This window comes from Carcharodon carcharias, chromosome 19, assembly GCF_017639515.1.
Source record: "Carcharodon carcharias isolate sCarCar2 chromosome 19, sCarCar2.pri, whole genome shotgun sequence".
Lineage (NCBI taxonomy): Eukaryota > Metazoa > Chordata > Chondrichthyes > Lamniformes > Lamnidae > Carcharodon > Carcharodon carcharias.
Genome location: NC_054485.1, coordinates 34,490,213 through 34,512,785, shown reverse-complemented (window position 1 = coordinate 34,512,785; position 22,573 = coordinate 34,490,213). Strand labels below are relative to the sequence as shown.

Here is a 22,573-nt window from a genome sequence, read left to right as displayed (position 1 = left end):
GGTGTCATCACCCACACTAATATTCAGTGCTGAAAACTGGTTTAAGAATGTCACGCTCGCAGTGGATTCCTGCACTGCCTGCTTTGTCAAATCTTGCCAGACACTCCTGAGATCTCTCGCTGGAGTGACCACCCTTTTAAACATGCACTCCAGGAAATTCTCAGGCTCCTGTATGTGTGCAGTAATTCCATCTGTTCTCAGGAACCCTGAGCCTGAGTTCAAGCAAGTGGGAGAGTTTCCTGCACATCCTGGGAGTTCCTACATGGCACAGTTAAACAGAGAGTCAGTCTTTAAGGCACAGGAGGAGACTATTCAACTTGGCAACTCAATGCCAGCTCTCTGTAGAGCCATCCTGCCAATCCCATTACATACTTTGTTCTTTTGTGATCTTGTCTAAGATCTAAGAGGGCTCTTTTTAATACTACCATGAAATTTTTTACGTCACCTAAAACATTAGTACAGGCAGCCAGGGCCTCAGTTTAATGTCTCATTTGAAAGACAGCACCCCTGGTGATAAGTAATCTTCAAAAGGTGTTTTGTAAAATGTCTTAAAATAGGTTGTTACTTATGATTTGGACTTATGAGTTTGGGACTATCAGCATGGATTGAGGATTGGTTAATAGACAGGGAAAACAGCATGTCAGAATAAATGAGTCATTTTCAGGATGGCAGGAGGTAGAGTGGAAGTGGAGTGGAGTACCAAACAGATCAGTATTTAGGCCTTTAATTATTGTACTCTAGATCAATGACTTGGAAGAAGGGACCAAGTGTAATGTATCTAAATTTTTGACACTACAAAGCTAGGAGGGAGAATAAGCTGTGAGGAGGACAAAGAGAATACAAAGGGATGTAGACAGGTTAATTGAATGGGAAGGTTGTAGATGGAAAATAAAGTGAGGAAGTGTGAAGTTATCCACTTTGGTAGGAAGAATGCAAAACCTGAACACTTTTGAAAACGTGACAGACCAGTAAATATTGGTATTTATAAGGATTTGGAGATTCTCGTAAGTGAATCACACAAAGTCAGCATACAAATACAGCAAGTGATTAGGAAGGTAAATGATATGTTAATCTTTATTCCAAGAGGGTTGGAGTATCAACAAGGCTAGTTGAAATTAAGTAGGGCTTTAATGAAACCACACCTGGAGAACTGTGTATAGTTTTGGTCTCCTTACCCAAGGAAGGATAAACTTGCCTTAGAAGAGTGCAACAAAGATTCTTGAGATTATTTCCTGGGATGAGAGGGTTGTCCTTTGAGGAGAAATTGAATAGAATGAGCCCACATTCTCTGTAATTTTGAAACATGGAAAATTCTTAAGAGGCTTAACAGGGTAGATGTTGACAGTCATTTCCCTAATTGGAGAGTCTAGAACAAGAGGGGTCATAGTTTTAGGATAAGAGGTTGGCCATTTAGGACTGACATAAGGAGAACTTTCTTCACTTGGAGCATTGTGAGCCTTTGAAATTCTATACCCCAGAGACGTGTGGATGCTCAGAGAACCTGAGAGATTTTTGGGCATTAAGGGAATCAAAGAATATGGGAAGGATGGGAAAGTGGAGGTGATGTAAAAGTTCAGCCATGATTTTATTGGCTGGTGTAGCAGACTTGGTGGGCTTGTAGGGCCTTCTCCTGCTCCTATTTCTTGTGCCAAAAACTATGCCAAAAGCAACAGATAAATTAAAGAAAATTAAGAAGTTGAAAAGAGTAAACAGAAAGGTTAAATTCTTTTATCTTCCAGAATGAGAAGGAAACTTATTTCTGTTGTTGACTGTAGTAAAAGTGCCATAAGATTTATCTTAGCAACAATGCTGCTGAGCTCTGGAAAAACAAAATGGGTTATTGCTATGCAGCATGGATACTCCCTAGACTGCACTGAAATGACAAAAAAAATTACTTTTCTTTGCCAACCAAAATTACCATCCTGACTAGACCTGATTCTTTGATCTGAACCAAATGGCTTGCAACTACCTATTAAGACGCCCCTCCAACTCTCTCTTCTTTACGACCCTCCTTAAAAACACACTTTTCATCACCCCTCCTCATACCCACTTCCTTGGATCGGTCTCAATTTTTTGGCTGATAACACTCCTTTGGACATATTCATGAATTAAAGGCACTATATAAATTCAAATCCTTAATGTAATAGTCACATTCCATGCCTTGTTAGCTGAACAATTAATAATCTCATTTGAAAATTCAACTTAACTGAATACCATTAGCTTCCATTCTAGCCTCTGTGTCCTGTGAGAGACTGTATCAAATCAACAGCCCATACCCTAATGCTGTTATTTCCTCTTGGAACCCCAACAACATGTCTTAAGGGGTAGCCTGCCTCTGTAAACCCATATTGGTTTACATTCAGTGCCTTCATAATGAATGAGAGGCTTGGTTGCTTGCTGAATTTCATAAATGTGTGGTTTTGTGTTAGTAATCTGGAAATTATGCAAGAAAGAAGGATTCCAGAATTTCAAGCAATTGGCCCTTTTAAGTGATGCAAACCTTCAGAGAGGGTTTAAACTCAAAGTCTCTGAGACATCATGAATCTGTAATTACCTTCAATGTTCAGTCAACAATTTTCAAAAACATTTGTTAGGATATTTGAATGAAGACCACATGGAACTAATGTAGTTGAATTCAATCTTTTTAGTATCCTTGTTGTCATCAGGAGTCAATATCATGTCTTTTAGTGGTCATATGGTACCCTATAATCAGCTTAGATACCAATTTTTATGAATTTGAGCTGATGGAGAAGCATCTACCACTCCCCACCCATATACATAGATGGAGAAATCATTTTAAAATTGTCACGCATCAAAAACTAAGAGATTTTGCAAAATTTTGTATCCAAAAACAGGAAAAAGTTGAGTTTGATTATATCCTATTATATATAATTATAATTATAAATATATATAATTATACATTATAAATTATAAGAAGGAATAAGGAATCTTTAGGAACAGAATTATTTAAGTTATTAGGCCCAAACCTTGTTTTTCATGGAACAACCCTGTTATTGACTCTGCTTTATTTCCGCCTTTGCAACATTGTCTGAATCTTTACCTCATCCCGACCACCACTGAAACCCTTACTCTGTTACTGTGAAACTCAACTTCTGTAACATTCTCTGCAGAATCCTGAGGTTTACATTCAACTTACCTAAAATTCTGCTGGTTCACATCCTTTCCCTTACTAAATCACCACGGCCCTCACCAGCCACTTGATTCCCAATGCATTGAATTGAAAATTCTATGTGTTTAGAGATTTCTGCAGCCACCTTATTCTATCTTTCCAAACTATAGTTTGCCATCTCTGTCCATTCCATTCATTCCTTCAATGCCTTTAATTAAAAAATTTGCAATAAGAAAGGAGAAAAGCTAAGCTCTGATACTGACAGGCTGTAAGTGAACTCTTCTCAGTCCTGTTTCATTCTTCTGTCCACTTTTTTTGTAGATTACCATCAATCTGTAAATTTTTGTTAGTAGAGTTGCTTCTTGCCTGTATTGATTCCCTGTGGATCAATTTTCACTGCAATTTTGACAATCCCTGCATGTGCTTTGCAGCTCTCTTTTTCTCTCTTTTGTCTCTCTCTCTCTCTCTTTCCCACTCTCTCGCTCTCTCTCTCTCACTTCCCCTCTCTCTCCCCTAAGATTATTCAAGGTAGGTTCAGGCCTTGAGAACAGAAGCATAGGAACCAGAACTATAGCTATTATTTCACTCCAATATGATTGATTGGGTTGAATTGTTTGACTCAGTCTAGTTGTGCAGAAAGGGTTACAGAATATGAAATAAAAAGGAGCCCTAGTGTACACATAGCACATTATCATGCCTCTCAGCAACATCTTAAAGAACTTCACAAATACACTGGATTTATTTGAAGTACAATAACTATTATGCAATAAAAGTTTATTAGCAAATACCAAAAGTATAAAAGAGCTAATTGGAAGACACTAAGGGATAGAAATTTGCTTAAGCCTATTTTCAGGCCTGAAAAGGGCAGTGCACTATCAGAGTGCACACCAGAGGTGGAAGCCTGATCCAAGGAAGGCCTTGGGCCTCATTACCATATCACCAAGTTGCCGATACCAATCCTGTGCCTGGAGGCAAGTCACTGGTTTAACGAGGATGAAGTTGGCTGACTGTCTCATTGACAGCAGCTGTCAGGCAAATTTAGAGCCATGGGATTCAAGCATGGGGAGGGTGATCAATGGCTGACAGTGGCCTTCAGAAGCAGCCAGGAGGTACACTCTTGCTCCCCTGGTTTACATCACAGTAAGTTTTAAAAATTGAGTTACCTTTAGGTTATATTAGAAACCAGAAAACTGAGCCTGTGGGAATTCTGTTGACCAATTTCAAGAAACAACCTTAAACAACCTTAATATTAGTGCCCTTATTAACCTATTCATGAGGCCTAATGCTATCTTAGCTGCTCTCCTGAGATAATTGAACATTGTACAAGGCCAGAGTGGTGTTTGGTGCATTTCAGATGCTCTTGGGGCAGAGGACATAGTCCTGGAAAATTGGATCTTTGTGCCCATACCCAATTTCTCTTCCTTGACTAATGAAGTGGAAGAAAACTGATGGATGCTCACACAGCCACAATCTTTAATAGACCTTTATAAAATTAGTTCCTGTAAGCCTCACCACTCCCATTTTGTGCAACAGTACTAAAACTAGAGTAGTATAAGACAACCTCTCACTTCTATCTATACAGTTTAAATGAGATGGGAGGGAGGGAAGTTTGGAAGCAGCATTACAGATATACCTAATTGGAGCCAAAGAAATACTCATTTAGTTCATGAACAAAAGTGAATTTTAATTGTATTGTAAAGTAAGGTGTGCAATTCGCAACTTAATGCGGTTCTATGCTTTCTATACTTTATTTTTATTCTTTCATGGGATTTGGGTATCACTGCCAAGGCCAACATTTGTTGCCCATCCCGAATCGGTCTTGAACTGAGAGGATTGCTCGGTCATTTCAGAGGGCAGTTAAGAGTCAACCACATTGCTATGGATCTGGAATCACATGTCGAACAGACCAGGCAGAGATGACAGATTTCCTTCCCTGAAGGACAATAGTGATCCAGATGGGTTTTTACAATAATCAATGATAGTTCCATGGTCACCATTACTGAGACAAGCTTTCTATATTCCTTTTTTTATTATTAATTGAGTTTAAATTCCATCAGCTGCCATGGTGGGATTTGAGCCCTTGTTCCCAGAGCATTAGTCTGGGCCCCTGAATTACCAGTCGAGTAATATTAACAGTACGCCACCGTCTCCCACTTAAGAAATTGACTTAAGCACTGGTATGACTTTGCAGAGTCTTAAAAATACAATTTATGGTAAGTTCATCAAAGTCAACATTTCCTACCATTCTGAACTTTGAAATGGGTACAATATGCCAGGGAAAAGATGAAGCGGAACAACAGAAATCCGTGATGGAAACAAGCTGCCCACTTGATAGTAACTAAGCCCTGAGTCTGCAGCAATATATTTAGTGATTCCAGTTTCTGACACATTGAATAAAGAGCTTTAAATGTTGAAGTAAAAACAGAAAATGCTGGAAATACCCAATAGGACTGGCCACATCTCTGGAGAGAGAGTTAACACTTCAAATCAATGACCTTTCATCAGATTTTTGTAACCATTCAGACAGAACTTTAATTCTCTTTCCATAGAAGCTGTCAGATCTATTGAGTTTCTACAGCACTTTCTGCTTTTTACTTCAGATTTCGAGCATCTGCAGTATTTTGCTTTTGCCTCAATTATGAAGTGTCCATACAAAGCTCCTGTTCTTTCAATTTTCAGCAATAGCACTTTTGAAAAGTTCTAAGGGCCTGGTGCTAAAGTGGATATTTAGGCTGTAGCATTCCATTGTCCTTGTTGATGAAACAAACTGGGTGGCAAGAGATCACAGGGGTGAGAATGGGGAAGCTGAGCATAACAGAAAACCTCAACAACAACAAAGGGCATTGCAAACAATCTTCACCGCGTGGTGAACAATATAGCAACAACTTGCATTTATATAGCACCTTTAATGTAGTAAAATGCCCCAAGCTGCTTCACAAGAGTTTTATCAGACACAATTTGACGCAAAACCACTTGATGTATTAGAATAGATGAGCAAAACTTGGTCAAAGAAGTGAATTTTAAGAGATCACCTTAAAGGACGTGAGAGGGGTGCATGATCTTAGTGCAAGTAATCTGTGATGTTACCAATAACAGCCACTAACACTGCAATTGATTTTTAGCAAAATCAATGCAGATAATTTATTTATGATATGCTCTGCAGATTACATCCTCTGAGAGATTAATTATTAGTATGTTGTCTTTTTCTTAGTAACTACTGTACTAACTCATTATTTCACAAAGTTATTTTATTGTTTTCTTTATTTTGATCCTGAAGTGGATGGAGCTGACATGAGATGGATGATTGAAGATCTGTAGCGGATCTGAGACAGAACTACTACCCAGTGGATTTCTGATGCCTGCCTCACCCATCCTGTCTGATCAACAATCTCAGTCCCAATCTCTACAGTGTCTGGGAGTTTATGTTGTCAGTGACGTGCAGGGTTTTCTGTTTGCTGTTGTTAATCACAACATGGAAAAGATTCAGACAATTATTTCCAACCTGTGTTGTATGTACTTGGCCTCCCCTAGTCTTCCACCTGTGCCATGAGTGAGTTACCCTTCTCATCTTTTAATATTTTCCATTTCCCAAACACTTGTACTCTGTTAACTGTTTGGCTTTAGAAAAACAGTGACACATGTACATGGAAAAATATCCAGTAAGAAAGAGGCAGACAAATATAAAGCTCCAACTTATTTACTGGTACAAATAGATATTTAGGTCTAAAGAAGCTGTTTCTGGAGCAACAGTAAATGATATTTACAGTTCTTCCACTACCTTGTAATCTTGCACAGTTGATTAATGTTTTCATCTACAGGTTCTCTGAGCTGGGACTGCTGTAAAACAGATGAAGTTTAGTTTGAATTTTATGGAACTCATAAAGCAAAATAAACAGTCAAATTACAAACAAGCCAAAAATTCAAACACAGCTTAAAAACACTTGGAAATTAACTACCTTAAAATGAAAAATGAGCACAAACAAAATAAAACAAATGAAAGGGTTAAGCTCATTTTAAATGACAGGCTGCATGGGTGCATGGATTTGGGCACTGTATAACCTCAGGATTCTGTGAATATGCTGTGATTAGTCTATATATAGATGGTATGGCTCAAGTCTGGAGTATGCGGATACTGTGGTGTTTGAATGGCCTGGGGTTGTACCCTATCATCCAACAACAGCCAAACCAGTCAGATAGTAACAAACCCTGGGGAATCGGCCTGAGTCATTTCAACAGCTTGAGACTCGATAAATACAGACTCTGGAGGCTCGGGCTGAAAGTGTAAGTCTGCAACTGAATTCAACTGTCATATTTTCTGAAGGGATTTAAAGCTGATGGAATCGTTTAAGCTGTGACTGGTAGCCATGGTTATCAAAAAACTGCACTAAATTTGCAGCACTTTTTAAAAGTCTCTTGCAATTCTTTTTTCCCTATAAATTTGTATTTTAATTTCAGCAGATCTTTTTCATCTTCAGAATCTTAATATCTAGATACATGTTTGTGAAGAATTTTGGAGGAACTTTTGACCCTTTAAGTGTTGAGATTTTTTATCAATAACGATAAAATCAATCGAAAGAACAGAAATTATTGGTTATGGCTGGAATGCGGAGGTGTGACAAGACAGTGTTTCTGCTGATCTGCTTATTGGGACTGTTTCTGGATTTAGTTAACGGGAGCTTGGTGAAGCAACGGCCTCATTCAAGCTTTATCCATCGGAGGCTGAACAGCAGGGAGAGGCGAGAAATGCAGAAAGAAATCTTGTCTATTCTGGGCTTACCTCGGCGTCCCAAACCTTTGTTGTCTATCAAACGTTCATCATCTGCCCCAGTCTTCATGCTGGACCTTTATCGCACTGTGGCCAATGAAGAGTCAGACAGGTGGCCACGGGCTCCGTTGCCTTTCCATGTGTTCCAGAGCACCCAGAGATCCCCGGAAGAGACCTTTCTCACTCAAGCAGATACTATTATGAGCTTTGTTAATGTAGGTAAGTTTGAAAAGAAAATGTCTTGTGCCTTACAGTCTACATATTTTTAATGGATTGAATGCAGACATGATCCTCTGCCAACACTTGTTATAGGCCAGTTACACTACAGAGTTTGGCTTCTCATTGGCGTGCAGTTTGTAATATAACCTGGGCATGAAGTCAATTTGTCAATGGTGCTTTACATTTTAGCAAACAATGTGAGGCCAGCTAGTGGAAGTAATCTCACACTAGCTTCACAGCAACTTCACAGGAATGAAATGTGGCAGAGATCTATTGTCCTGATGAAGATTCGCTGAATTCAGTCAATGCAGATAAGATGTCTGGTGTGCAGGCTTGGTAGGCACTGAAGTACAGCTGACACTGTATATATGATTCCCACTGTACAATGACCTCTGTAAGCCCACCTGTAAAAGCCAACTTAATGGTGACCTGAGATGAATTCTCAAATATGGGTTTGGGTATGATGAAAGATTTTAAAATAAAAGTCAATAGTTGTATTAATCTTCTTTAACAATGTGTCCCTTTTAAGTACAGCTAATAATTGTTACTGAACAGAAGACCTTTTATTTCTTTAAAATTGATTCATTAGAGTTTGTGATTCCAATTTTATTAGATAAACAAAAGTTTATTACCACAGTTTCTATCTTGGGCATTCCATATATCCATTATGGAATAAACCTCCAGATGACATAACTGTATCATATGGGAATCCCATAGTTAGTTACGTGCAACAATAGGTTCTTTCCAATGATTACTAATATACTAAAAATGGAGATGTAAAATCAGTTTATAAATGTTTGATTAATATAAGGTTGATATTTGTAATTTGCTCCAGTACTTAATCTGACTCATCAGATTAAGAAACCTTTGCAGCCATTACAGGATAAGTAATTTAGGCTGGGGACCTGAATTATTCTGGTTTTGTCAACAGAGGACAAAACCCAGGGACAGCTTAACACTTTCCTAACTGTGAAGCATGATTACATGGCAAATGGTCTGTTTCTGTGCTGCATTTTCTATGCGATTCTTTGTGTAAGAGCATGTAGGGAATTTATAGTGCCATATAAATCACTGGAAAAATGCATACTCATTAGCCGGATTATAAATTTAGGTATTGCCATATAGTTTTTAAAAATTCAGAAAATAATGAAATTCTAAAGCATGGAGTCACTTTGCCCCAAAGTATGTTCCATCCCAAAGAAAGTTTTTTATTTATTGTACTTTTCTATCTTTATAACATGAAGTCAAGTACAATGTTATAGCACATCACAACAACGGGCCATAATTTGCTGATGCAGGCCATCTAATGACATCTGCCATTAGTCCAATTTGCCCTTGTATGTTTCAGTTTCTAACATTTCTTTGTGTGACAACTTGCTGAAAGTGTGAGCTAATAATGTTACATTGAGGGGAAAAGGACATCTGGGACCTGAGTGAATAGGGAAAGCAACTGCATTCCCTGAACTATTTAGATTTAAGGATTGTGAAACACAGACACAGATTAAGAAGGAAATGTAAATTAGAATGGGTGAATTCATTGTCACATCAGGTACAGGAAGAGAAAATAGAGAGAGGAGAAAATGTCTCCAACAATTAAAACCTGAGTCACTGGGCGTCCACACTTGTAAATAGCTAATTTTCAGTTCTAGTCAGTTTAACTGGCAGCAATTAACACTTAGCACATCTATAAAAGATTTGAATTAGCGGTAACATCATGTGCTAAGTTTAATTCATATCTACCATGCAATTAAGACAATTTCACACCATTCAATGCATTTTAATAGTGAGGCAGACAGAGAGAGATAGTTTTCATGAAACAAACAGCAGAATGGCACAACTCTCACTACCTTCATGAATTTTGAGTTTAACCCTGTACCTGCCTCTTGCTTGAAGTTGCTGTACTGTTTACACAAAAATAAGGATGAGTACATTAGCCTCATCATTATTTTGACACATTCTGGACCAACAACTTGCATTTATATGGTGCGTTTAATATAGAAACTCCACCACAGAAGCATAATTGGTCAAATGTCGTTACGAGCCAAAGGAGAAGATATGAAGAAGGATGACATAAAAGCTTAGTCAAAGAGGTCTCTGTTAAGGAAGTTCTTCAAGGAAAAGAGTGAGATTGAGGGACATAATAAAATGAAATGGTCAGAATTTAGGGCCTGAAGGAACAGCAACTAATGATAGAGTAAAGGGATTTAAAGATGCACCTGATGCCAGTGTTGGAGGAATACAGATTTCTCAGAGGGTTGAAGGTCTGGTAAAGGTTACAGAGTTAGGGAAGGGGCAAGACTGAAGAGATTTCAGCACAAAGATTGGGGTTCTGGGAACAAATGTAAGTCAGACAACACAGGTATGATGGATAAAGGGAATTGGTGCAAGCTGAAATATGGACAGCAGAGAGTTGGGGCTGAGGTTTATGGAGGGTGGAGGGAGACTGGCCAGGAGAGCATTGGAATAGTTGAGTCTGGAGGTTCCAAAGGAAAATCGGTGCAGCAATATTCACCACCTCAAAGCTGTTCTGTCATTCAATTAGATCATGACTGATCTGTCCTTCGACTCCATTTATCCTTGATATTTTATCTAAAAAGAAAACTATTAATCCCAATCTTGGAAATTCGATTGGAAACAGCCTTTTGAGAGAACAGTTTTCAGATTTCCTCTACCCTTTATGTGAAAAAATGCTTCCTGCTTTCACTCCTTATGTGAAACCTTATCCAATATCTTCTTCTGGAAGTCCATATAGACAATACCATTAGACACTCCTTTCTCTACAAATGTTAGTGACCTGCTCAGAAAATCCAAATAGATCAAACATGACCTGCACGTTGCAAGTTCTTCCTGACTCTCTTTGATCAGCTGAAATTTGATCATTCACTTAGAAACATGGAAAATAGGAGCAGGAATAGGTAACTCAGCCCTTCGAGCCTGCTCCATCATTCAATATGATCTTGGCTGATCCTCTATCTCAATGCCGTACTCCTGCGCTCTTTCCATACCCATTGATGCCTTTAGAGTCCAGAAATCTATCTATTTCCTCCTCAAATATATTTAGTGACTTGGCCTCCACAGACATCTCTGGGTGTCTGGGTGAAGAAACTTCTCCTCACCTCAATCCTAAATGGCCTACCTTGTATCCTGAAACTGTGACCCCTTGTTCTAGACCCCTCAACCAGAGGAAATATCATCCCTGCATCCAGTCTGTCCAACCCTGTCAGAATTTTATATGTTTCAATGCAATCTCCTCTCATTCTTCTAAACTTCAGTGAACCCAGGCCTAGAAGGCCCAATCTCTCCTCATACAACAATCCTGTCATCCCATGGATCAGTCTGGTGAACCTTTGCTGCACTCCCTCAATGGCAAGTACATCTTTCTTAGGTAAGGAGACCAAAACTGCACTCAATACTCCAGGTGTGGTCTCACCAAGGCCCTGTATAGCTGCAGTAAGACATCCTTGCTCCTGTACTCAAGTCCTCCCATAATGAAGGCCAACATACCATTTGTCGCCTTAACTGCTTGCTGCACCTGCATGCTTGCTTTCAGTGATTGGTGTATAAGGATATCCAGGCCCCTTTATACATCAACATTTCCCAATCTATCATCATTTAAGTAATGCCTGCCATTCTGTTTTTCCTACCAAAGTGAATAACTTCACACTTATCCACGTTATACTGCATCTGCCATGTATTTGCCCACTCACTCAACCTGTCTAAGTCAAACTGAAGCCTCTTACCTCCCTCATCCCTCACATTCCCACCAAGATTTGAATTGTAAGCAAACTTGGAAATATTACGTTTGGTTCCCTCATCCAAATCATTAATATATATTGTAAATAGTTGGGGCCCAAGCACTGATCCCTGCAGTGCCCCACTAGTCATCACCTGCCACTCTGAAAAAGATCCAGTTATCCTGGCTGCTAAATAATTCTTAATCCATGCCAATATATTACCCCAATCCCATGTGCTTTAATTTTACACACTAACCTCTTATGTGGGATTTAATCAAAAGCTTTCTGAAAATCCAAATACACCACATCCACTGGTTCTCCCTTATCCATTCTGCTGGTTACGTCCTCAAAGAACTCCAACAGGTTTTTCAAACATGATTTCCCTTCCATAAATCCATGTTCACTTTGTCTAATCCCATTGATATTTTCTAAGTGTCCTGTTATCACATCCTTTATAATAGACTCTAGCGTTTACCATACTACTGAGGTTAGGCTAACTGATCTGTAATTCCCTCTTTTTCCCTCCCTCCTTTTTTAAAGAGTGGGGTTACATTTGCCACCCTCGAATCTGCCAGGACTGTTCCAGAATCTACAGAATTTGGAAGCTGACAGCTAACACATCCACTATTTCCATGGGCACTTCCTTTTGTACCCTGGGATGTAGATTATCAGGTCCTGGGGATTTATTGGCTTTCAGTTCCATTAATTTTTCCAGCATTATTGTCTTAGTAATGTGAATTTCCTTCAATTCCTCCTCCTCACTAGACCCTCAGTTCCCTAGTATTTCTGGGAAGTTATTTGTGTCTTCTTCTGTGAAGACAGAACTAAAGTAGTTGCTTAATTGCTCTGCCATTTCTTTGTTTCTCCCATTTCAGACTGTAAGCGACCTTCACTAATCTTTTTCTTTTTACGTACTTAAAGAAGCTTTTACAGTCCGCTTTTATGTTCCTTGCAAGCTTACTCTCATATTCTATTTTTCCCCTCTTAATCAATCTCTTGATCCTCCTTTTGCTGCATTCTAAACTGCTCCTGATCCTCAGGCTGGCTGCTTTTTCTAGCAGCTTTATATGAGTCCTCATTGGATCTAATACTATCCTTAATTTCTTTTGTTAGCCATGGTTGGGCTGCTTTTTCTGTTGTGTTTTTGTGCCAGAAAGGAATGTATAACTGTTGCAATGCATACGTTCATTCTTATGTTCTGATGATAGATTCCAGTAACCTCTCAACAACTCATGTTAAACTGACAGGTTTTTACTTACTTCGTTTCTCCCTTCTGCTCTTCTTAAATAATGAAATGACATTTGCAGTGTTCCAATCTGAAAGTGCAATTCCAAATAGAAGGGTTTGGAAAATTCTGACTATGTATTTGCCATTTCCTCACCTATTTCTTTGAATACTCTGGATTAGAAATAATCAGGTCCTGGAGATTTGTTCCCCTCTAAAGCCCTGTTTGTTTCTTCATTATCATTGTTTTATTTACTTTTAAACCCATTGCCTTCCTCCCCTTTAATATATTTTTAGGTGCCCTCATACTGAAAAAGATATGACTGAGGTTTGTGTCAGCAGATGGGCTAAAACAGAGGCAGGCAATGTTAAGAAAGTGGAATTGGATGATCATTGTGATGGAGAGGGCGTGGGGTTGCAACCTGGGTCAGGATCAAGTTGGATGCTGAGGTTGTAAACTGTGTGGTTTAGAAGTAGACAATGAATGGGGAGGAAATAAAATTACTGGCAAGGATACAAAGTTTGTGGTGGGGGGAAAGACGATAACTTTGGGCTTCCCAGTATCTAACTGATGGAAATTGCAGTTCATGCAGGGGTGGTCTCAGACAATTGGTCCAACAAACAAACTGAGGGAGTGGAAGTATTGACAAATAGAACTGAGTGCCTTTGACAGACATGTAGAAACGGACTCCGTCTATGACTGATGTTGCCGGGGACAGCGCATAGATAATTAAGAGGAGGGGGCCTTGAGAAATCCAGAAGTCACAGTGCAGCAACACGAGGAGAAGCCATTGCTGAAGATGCACTCACTATGTTTGTATAGTTAAAAGAGGAACCAAGTGAAGGGCAGTGCCATTCAGCTGGATGATGGAGGAGAGGCTGGAGGTGAATTGTGTGACTGACCTTATCAAAAGCCACAGAGAGGTTGAAATGGATGAAGAGTGATAGTGTACTGTCATGGAAGATGTTGTTTGTGACTTTAAGGACTGTTTGAGATATGTACTAGGAAGGAAACCCGATTGGAGAGATTCCAACTGAGAGTTGCAGTAAACAACTCAATATAAATAAGTGTTTCATTCTTATTTCTTTCTGTGACTATCTCACACTCTCATCCCTATCTAATACCTATCTATCTACTCCAATTGCAACACATTAAACTATGTCACCTCATGATAACTGAAGTCAGCAGAGTGGGACAAGATAAGTCAAGCTAGCATGGACACAATGGGCTGAATGGCCTCCCTTGTGCAGTAACCATTCTATGATTCTATGACTCACAATGTGCTCCGAAAACCCTTTGGTTGTGGTCTGAACATGGGCAAGTTTTTGGTGCAGGTTTAAAGTACCTTTTTTTTTTGAATGATAGATTGTGATCTACAAACTGATCCCTTTGAGAGGAGAATAGCTCGTACACAGGGGCTTATTAAGTTGTAGATTTGCACTTTTGTACACAAGTAGCACCATCCAAAACAATTCAGGATGTCAGGTGTGCTCTTCTCAAATATGTTCCTGATCATTCATTTCCCTGAATCTTTAGATAACACATTACTGATGTTGAAATGTTGCACTATCCTGGACCTGCTAAGGCACAAGAATCAGATAATCCTCTTTTCCTCAAATTCATTGTAAACTGTCTTTTTTTTAATAGATTTAAGATGAGGATTCAAGGTGTAGCACTGGTAATCGGACAATCGTTTTCTCTGCTTTGAATGCTGAATTGCTTGATTTTTCGGACAAGTCACTTCTTCAACCTTGTATTCATGAATTATCTATAAATGATGGCTGCATGTTAATGGCTGGTGTTAATTTTTAAATTGAGGTCACAGTAATGATCTGTGGAATCTGTTTAACGTTTCCAGGAGTAGGGCAAACAAAAAAATCATGTTTTAAAAATAATTTCAGATGAGACACATATTGGAAATTTTCAAGTGTTGGATAAAAAAGGAAAACGGTAAATAAATTGAGTGTTGGTCCTCTAGAGAGTGACAGTGGGCCATTAATAGCAGATAATAAGGAAATGGCGGAAGAAATAAATAAATATTTTGCTTCTGTGTTCACTATAGAGGATGCAAACAACATTCCAGTAGTAGCTGTAAATCAGGAGGTGAATGGGAGAAAGGAACTTGGTAAAATTGAACTCACTACAGAAATAGTACTGAGCAAATTGATGGAGCTGTGGGCTGGCAAGTCTCTGGGTCCTATAGAATATATCTTAGGGTCTTAAAAGAGGTGACTAATGAGGTAGTTGATGCGCTGGTGTTAATTTTCCAAAATTTGTTAGATTTTGGAAAGGTTCCATCAAATTGGAAAATAGCAAATATAACCTCCCTACTCAAGAAGGGAGGGAGGCAGGAAACTATAGGCCAGTTAGCTTGACATCTGTCATAGGGAAGATATTAGAATCGATCATTAAAGAGGCTATAGCTGGGCACTTAAAGAGCTCAAGGCATTAGGGAAGAGTCAGCATGGTTTTGTGAAAGGAAAACCATGCTTAACCAATTTATTGGAGTTTTTTGAAGGAGTAAGATGTGCAGCAGATAAAGGGGAGCCTGTAGACGTGCTGTACTTGGATTTCCAGAAGGCGTTTGATAAGGTACCACATCAAGGATTATTATGGAAAATAAAAGCGCATAGTGCAATAGGTAACATATTGGGCAGAATTTTCCGTTTGACGTGCGGAGGGTGGGCCCCGCACGTCTGCACGTAAAATGATGCGCGGTGACGTCAGTCGAGTGAGCCTGAGATCTCCCCTAACTGTGTGGGCGGACACCCCATGCCAGCGGTTCTGAAGCTCACAGTTGCCCTCAACTTCTATGCCTCTGGCTCCTTCCAGGACTCGGTGGGTGATCTTTGCAGTGTCTCCCTATCAGCTGTCCACATTTGTGTCAAGCAGGTTACAGACGCTTTTTTCAGACGGGCATCGACCTTCATCCACTTCCATTGGGACCAGGCACAGACACAGCAAGCCAGAGGCTTCGCTGCCATTGCTGGCTTCGCCCACGTCCAGGGTGCAATAGACTGTACACATGTGGCCATCAAGGTGCCAGAAGGTGAGCCCGGTGCCTTCGTCAACAGGAAGGGCTTCCACTCCGTGAACGTGCAGATAGTGTGTGATCACAGGATGCAGATTCTACAAGTTTGTGCAAGGGACCCAGGTAGCTCCCACGATGCTTACATCCTCAGACACTCACAGGTGCCGGGGCTCTTCAGTGCTCCAGACTGGCTTGATGGATGGCTGCTGGATGACAAGGGCTATCCCCTCACAAGGTGGGTCAAGATGCCATCAACACTAACTAAAGGCCTTGTAAATAAATCTGAATGTCCAAAAAAAACACTCATGACACTTTTCTTAAAGATATGCATGCAGAAGAAATGAGGCATTCTCAGCCATGGTCACACATCTGGCATTTAATGTGTGAAGCAGAAGTTATCACAAGTAGAAAACAACAGTGTAAACAATCAAAAAGAAATCAGAAGAACCTAATCTTGGGCCAACTCAAAGCACCAGTGAAAATCCCGTGGTGTGCCTAATGTGCATCACGTTTCCGGGTGCTACGTCTTGGTGCTGCCCCATCGCTCGGAGAGGCATCTGAGACAGCCTGCTGACTCTGCTGTCATGTTGGCCTTGAGGACCTTGGTGGACGTCCTCTGGCCCGTGGAGCCTGTGCTGGCTCCGCCTGGGAGGGATCTGCCAGTTCCACAGTTGGCATCTCCCTAGTCGTCACAGCCTCACCAGATGCTACAGTCACTGGGAGAGGGGCGGAGGAGCTGCCGCTCTCATCCGGAGCACCCTGAGAGGAGCCCACAGAGACGCCAGGCAGCTGCTGCGCCGATGTGAGGTCACCTCGGACCTCCCTCCTCACCGTGGATGGATGTACAATGAATTGGGAAGCTTGATGCCCACACCATCTCCCACATTGGCAGTGACCAGTTGAGGTCATTGCCAAAGTAAGGGCTTGCTGGTCAGAGTGCATCCCCAGGAAGTCCTGATGGGTCTCCTGGAGGAGCCTCTCCACGAGAGTCGCCACTGTCTCCATGGAGGACGCTTGGCGCTTGGACATGTGGCCCATTGCCTCAGCAATCGTCTGTATAGACTCCTCCACCATGGAGACTAAGCCTAGCATAGCTTCATGTGTCTCCCCCAGATGCTCCCGTGCACCCGGCCACATTTCCTGCACCTGCTGCATTGTGAACAACTCCAGAGGCACATCATCAGGCACCGACTGAGCATATGCCTGGTCCCCTGCAGTCCTCCGACTGCTAGCGCCATGGGCACTCTCTGTCCCTGCCAGCTCCTCCAGTGACTGTGAAGTGCTATCACCACTGTGCCCCGGGACACCAGCCATTGTTCTAATTCCCACTGAGGTGCTTGTATCTGCGCTGGTGCCTGCCTCGCAGAAATGGTGTGACACTGGTGAGATTTCAGGTCCCTCAGGTGTGAGAGGGGGCATCTGTTGCTCCTCCTCTTGTCCATGCTCTGATGATGTTGAAAGGAAAAACAAGGACAGTGGGTCCGTTAGCATGCAGAGAATGACAAAGATCATCCCTGTCCCCCTGGCTCATTATTTGCTCAACCTTCCATAACCATTGGTCCAGCAATGTTGCAACAATAACTAATTTAACAATCATCAGTGCTATGGCTGTTGGGAGGACAATGCTGACCTCACTGTTGGCCTTATATACCTGGCCATGGCACCCCAGCCTCACTGACACCAGTAGACCTGGATGCATGGCACCTTTCCAGCTCAGGGACTCCTGCTCGAAGCAGCTTAATATGGATAGCTGTGCCTGGCTGACTCAGTCCTCACATGCTCGGCCACGTTATGAGCATTCTTCTCCTGAAAAAGAGAAGAGCATTGATTAGGGCAAATTGCACATGGACCCTGCTCGCGCATGGCCCACCCCAACCAGAGTGGGACATATCAGGCTTCCAGTGCCTCCTCTCCCCACTGCTGCTGATCACTCAGACAAAGATGCTAGGCCTGTTCCCCATCCCCCCACCACCCCCTTGGACACATGCTGCCTACATCACATTAGGAACCACACAATATTTTCTCCCATAGCAACAAGGCACAAGCATGAGCAGTGTAGAGGGCCACAGATGGTTCATTGCCATGCCACCTTGAAGCTCCCCTTCAACCATCTCATCACCCTGACTAGGACGTTTCCTGAAGTTCTGAATCTGCACCTAGCTGCACTCCTCCAGGTTGCCCCCAAACTAGTCATGTGGGACTAAGATCGACACATGCTGTGGAGGCGAACTCATCTCCTCATGACCCACTCAGGCTGACCTCAGCATGGGCACTATCTGCTTGGCCATCCAGCAAAGGAAAAATGCCCTAAATGATTCAATGCAGTTCAACATAGTCGACACTAAGACTTTGCCGGGGGGTGGGGGGTGGGTTGTAGTGGTGGGTGCCTCAGAGGGTAAGACTACCTGCTGGGTCAAATGCTCAATGCCAGCATGGTACTCGCTCTGCCAGAGCGCAACAAATCATTGAAATGCTTGTGGCACTGGATCCAGTTGCGCTGCACCATGTCGCAGGAGCTCATCACCTCTGCCACCTCCTCCCAGGCACGTTTCAGCATGTGGTGGCGGGGGGGGTGCGCGCGGGGGTCGCAGGGGGGTGCCGGGGGAGGGGGGCGGGGGGGGGCCTCCTCCCATGCTGGGGAACCAACACCTCCCATCGTGCTGCCACCTCCTCAAGGAGGGTAACGAGGCAGTCATCAGAAAAATGAGGGGTGCACTAGCCCCCTGCTGGCCTTCCCTCCAGCCTGGCCTGCTCACCCAAACCCCTCTGCTGTGGCCTGGAACTGGCCATTGCCAGCAGCCTACAGGAGGCTGCCAGGTCTTCCGCTGCTACCCACAGGAGTTTGAAGTATGCTGGGTGGGCCTTAATTGGCTTGCCCGAGTAAAGCCCACTCCCACTCTCTTTCCCGCCCCAACCAAACAGAAAATCCTGGCCATTAGCATGGATAGAAGTTTGGCTGGCTGGCAGAAAGCAGAGAGTATGCATAAATGGGTCTTTTTCTGATTGGCTGGATGTGACAAGTGGAGTCCCACAGGGGTCTGTGCTGGGGCCTTAACTTTTTACGATTTACATCAATGATTTGGACAAGGGGAGTGAAGATATGATAGCTAAATTTTCAGATGACACAAAGATGGGTAGGAAAGTATGTTGTGAAGAGAACATGAGGAAGTTGCAGATGGATATAGATAGGTTGACCTGAGTGGGCAAAGATCTGGCAAATGGAGTTTAATGTGGGAAAATGTGAAGTTGTTCACTTTGGCAGGAAGAACAAAAAAGCAGAGTGTTACTTAAATGGTGAACGGCTGCATAATTCTGAGGTGCAGAGGGATCTAGGTGTTATAGTACATGAGTCGCAAAAAGTTAGTATGCAGGAACAGCAAGTAATTAAGAAGGCTAATGGAATGCTATCCTTTATTATGAGGGGGATTGGACATAAAAGTAAGAATGTTATCCTTCAGTTATACAGGCATTGGTGAGGCCGCACCACAAATATTGTGTGTAGTTTTGGTCGTCTTTTTCAAAGAAGGATGTAAATGGATTGAAGGGGGCTCAAAGGAAGTTTACTAGATTAATACCTGGAATGAGTGGGTTGTCTTATGAGGAAAGGTTGGACAAACTGGGTTTGTTTCCACTGGAGTTTAGAAGAATCAGGGGTGATTTGATTGAAGTATACAAGATCCTGAATGGCCTTGACAAGGTGGAAGTCAAAAGTATATTTCCTCCTCTTATGGTTGAGTCCAGAACTAGGGGTCGCCCTTTTAGGACAGAGATGAAGTGAATTTTTCTCTCTGAGGGTTGTGTGACTTTGGAATTCTCTGTCTCAGAAGGTTATGGAGGTGGGGTCATTGAATATTTTAAAGGCAGAAGAGGATCGATTCTTGTTAGGCAAGAGAATCAAAGACTATCAGGGTTAGATGGGAATGTGGAAATCAAAACACAAGAAAGTCAGCCATGATCTTATTAAATGGTGGGGCAGGCTCAAGGGGCCGAATGGTCTACTCCTGTTCCTATTTCTTATGTTCTTATTTGCAGGAAAAGTGGGCACAGATTTTGGTGGAAATGGCAGGTTTGAGGACTATGGAGAGAAAAGGGAGGTTGGAGATTGTGGCAGTTTGCAATGACAGGTGGCTATTTTGAAGAGAGGGCTGATGGCAGATTTAAAAGGACTGTATCAGAGGAGTGGAAACCATTTACAATCTCAGCTAGCATGGGGCTAGCAAAGGGAATTGGGTCCAACACTTTAGTGAGGAAAAGGTTAGAAGGTGTGTCTCATGGACAAGAAGTAAGATAAATCTTTGTTTGCAGCACAGACAACTCTGCAATTAGACGTGTGTATGACTCTGTTTCAGTACAGTAAATCTTAAATGTATTGAGAGTGCATCCATTCTCCTGATCCACATAAATAGCATCTGCTTCATTTTATGAAATGCCCAAGTGTTCCAATGGACCCTGAGCACTGTTTCAACTAAGCATAGTACTGCATTGGAGTTGAACTCAATTCATTGTTAAGCCAAACAATTGGAAGACTTCCTCCCAGTGAAAATCATGCATATTCCACTCTAGAGTTGGAATGGATTTGACTCAAGTTATATTGTTTTGTTTATATTGCTGTGAGGCAGAAACATTGAACCGTTTAATTATTTTTACAGAGCCATTCATTGCGATGAAAAGAAACTTGGATTAGTTCAGATATAACTCTCAAGCTGATATTAGGCAACATTGTAGCAGGCAATTTTAAAAGAGAAAATGTGCCTTTTCACTGTTAATAGTCTATTTATGTACATTTAAGAAATATTATTTTTAAATAATATCAACATCTAAATGTCCTCACAGGAGGAAAATGGAACTGAAATTAATTGCATTTAACTGAATAATTCAAACATTTTCTTCCAGTATTTGTTCATTTTCCTTTTATACTTTTATATATGTCCTTTTAAACTAAATGAGAACATTGCAAATGTTAGGACTTAGGTTTCAAAACATCTTTCATATCAAATAAAGTGAAACATTATTTTGGTTATTTATTTTTTAATGATCATAACAAGGTTGTAATCTGTCAAAAATCACATTAATATTTGCTAATTACATTCTCTATCCAGGTAACACTAGAATGACCATGAAGACTAGGGAAGCCAATACAGCACAGCAAAAGAACATAGAGTTAAACTAGTAAAAATCCATAGGGAAAATGTCCTTCACGCTTGGAATCAGCTTCCTGATAGACAGCTGGAAATGAAACCCTTAGATTCATTTATGATACAATTAGTTGATATGAATGAGATGTGATAGGTTAAATGATCTCCCCATTTGAATTTGTTTTGTGCTCTTGTCGACTGGATTTGTCTCATTGGCAGCTTTACTGCATTAGAATTGTCCCATTACTTGGGGCAGGATTTTCACCCCGTAATGGGGACATGAATGGAGATGACTGGGTGCATAATTTACCAGCACCATTCTGCCTGTGAGCCATTTTGGGGAAGGGCAGGTTTGGGGTAGAATTTTCCAGTCGGCCTGTGTGTCCCTGTAACATCAGAAACACAGTAACATCAGTGGCAGGCAATGGTGGTCTGACAGCTGAAATCAATTTTTATTTCAAATTTGTTAAAGTTGCTGAGAAGGTGCCACTCTCCCTTACGGCAGGCTGCCGCTCCTTCCCTGCTGGAGAGCTTCCTATTAGCCTTCCAGCTTCAAGAACCCACCCTCCCATCCTTAATTAGATGGCATGCATGGTCAATTCAAGACCGCAGTCAGGTTGCTGCCTCTGACAGTGCAGCGTCAGGATCCACATTTGAACCCGATATCAGGGTCCCTGCCCAAAAAGCAAAATATTGCCCAGGAGCACAAAATCCAGTCTAACACCCCAGTGCACTACTGAGGGTGTTCTGCAGGCCAGAGGTGTGACCTTTGGATGAGATATTAAGCCAAAAGCCCATTTGCCCTTCCTAGATGGATGTATAGGATCCCATTTACACTGTTTCCAAGAAAAGGAGGGGAGTTTTCCCCAGGATCCTGACCAATATTTATCCCTCACCCAATATTGCAAGAGCAGTTATCTGGTCATTATCACATTGCTGGTTGTGGGAGCTTGCTGTTTGTAAACTTAGCTGCTGAATTTTCTATATTACAGCAATGATGACACATCAGAAATATTTCATTGGCTATAAAATGTTTCTGGACATCCTGAGGTTGAGAGAGCTGTGATATAAATGCAAGTCTTTGAAACCCACTGGTCTCATAGGGCCAAGACTCTGCCTAATTTTCCTTACTGCAACTTCTTTACTGATTAATGCTGGGCCTTAAGTACTATTAGTGCCCTCCATAGGCAGACTACCGCTAGCAAAGGAAAATTCATTGATGTCACAGCAGCTGAAAGTGTTAAGGCAGGTATGTTGGGCAGAATCTTATGAGATCCGTGAATACATGGTTAAAGGTGGAACCAGAAGGAAACTGTAAAAGGGCCACATTAGGT

The 22,573-nt window shown here is 41.5% G+C and overlaps 1 protein-coding gene and 1 long non-coding RNA gene across 3 annotated transcripts in view; one reads left to right on the top strand and one right to left on the bottom strand.

Moving 5' to 3' along the window:
• Positions 1-6,811: 6,811 nt before the first annotated feature.
• LOC121291421 lies at positions 6,812-7,992 on the bottom strand. Its single transcript, XR_005945999.1, has 2 exons — positions 7,908-7,992; positions 6,812-6,967 (listed from the first exon to the last, which is right to left on the bottom strand). It is a non-coding gene; the product is annotated as an uncharacterized LOC121291421 (long non-coding RNA).
• LOC121291420 (bone morphogenetic protein 7-like) overlaps positions 7,295-22,573 on the top strand; it is an 80,088-nt gene continuing 64,809 nt past the window's right edge. For both annotated transcript variants that reach the window (XM_041212575.1, XM_041212574.1), the window contains exon 1: positions 7,295-8,114. In XM_041212575.1, the coding sequence (XP_041068509.1) occupies positions 7,724-8,114 (391 nt within the window). In that variant the 5' untranslated portion in view covers positions 7,295-7,723. The remainder of the gene's footprint in view (positions 8,115-22,573) is intronic.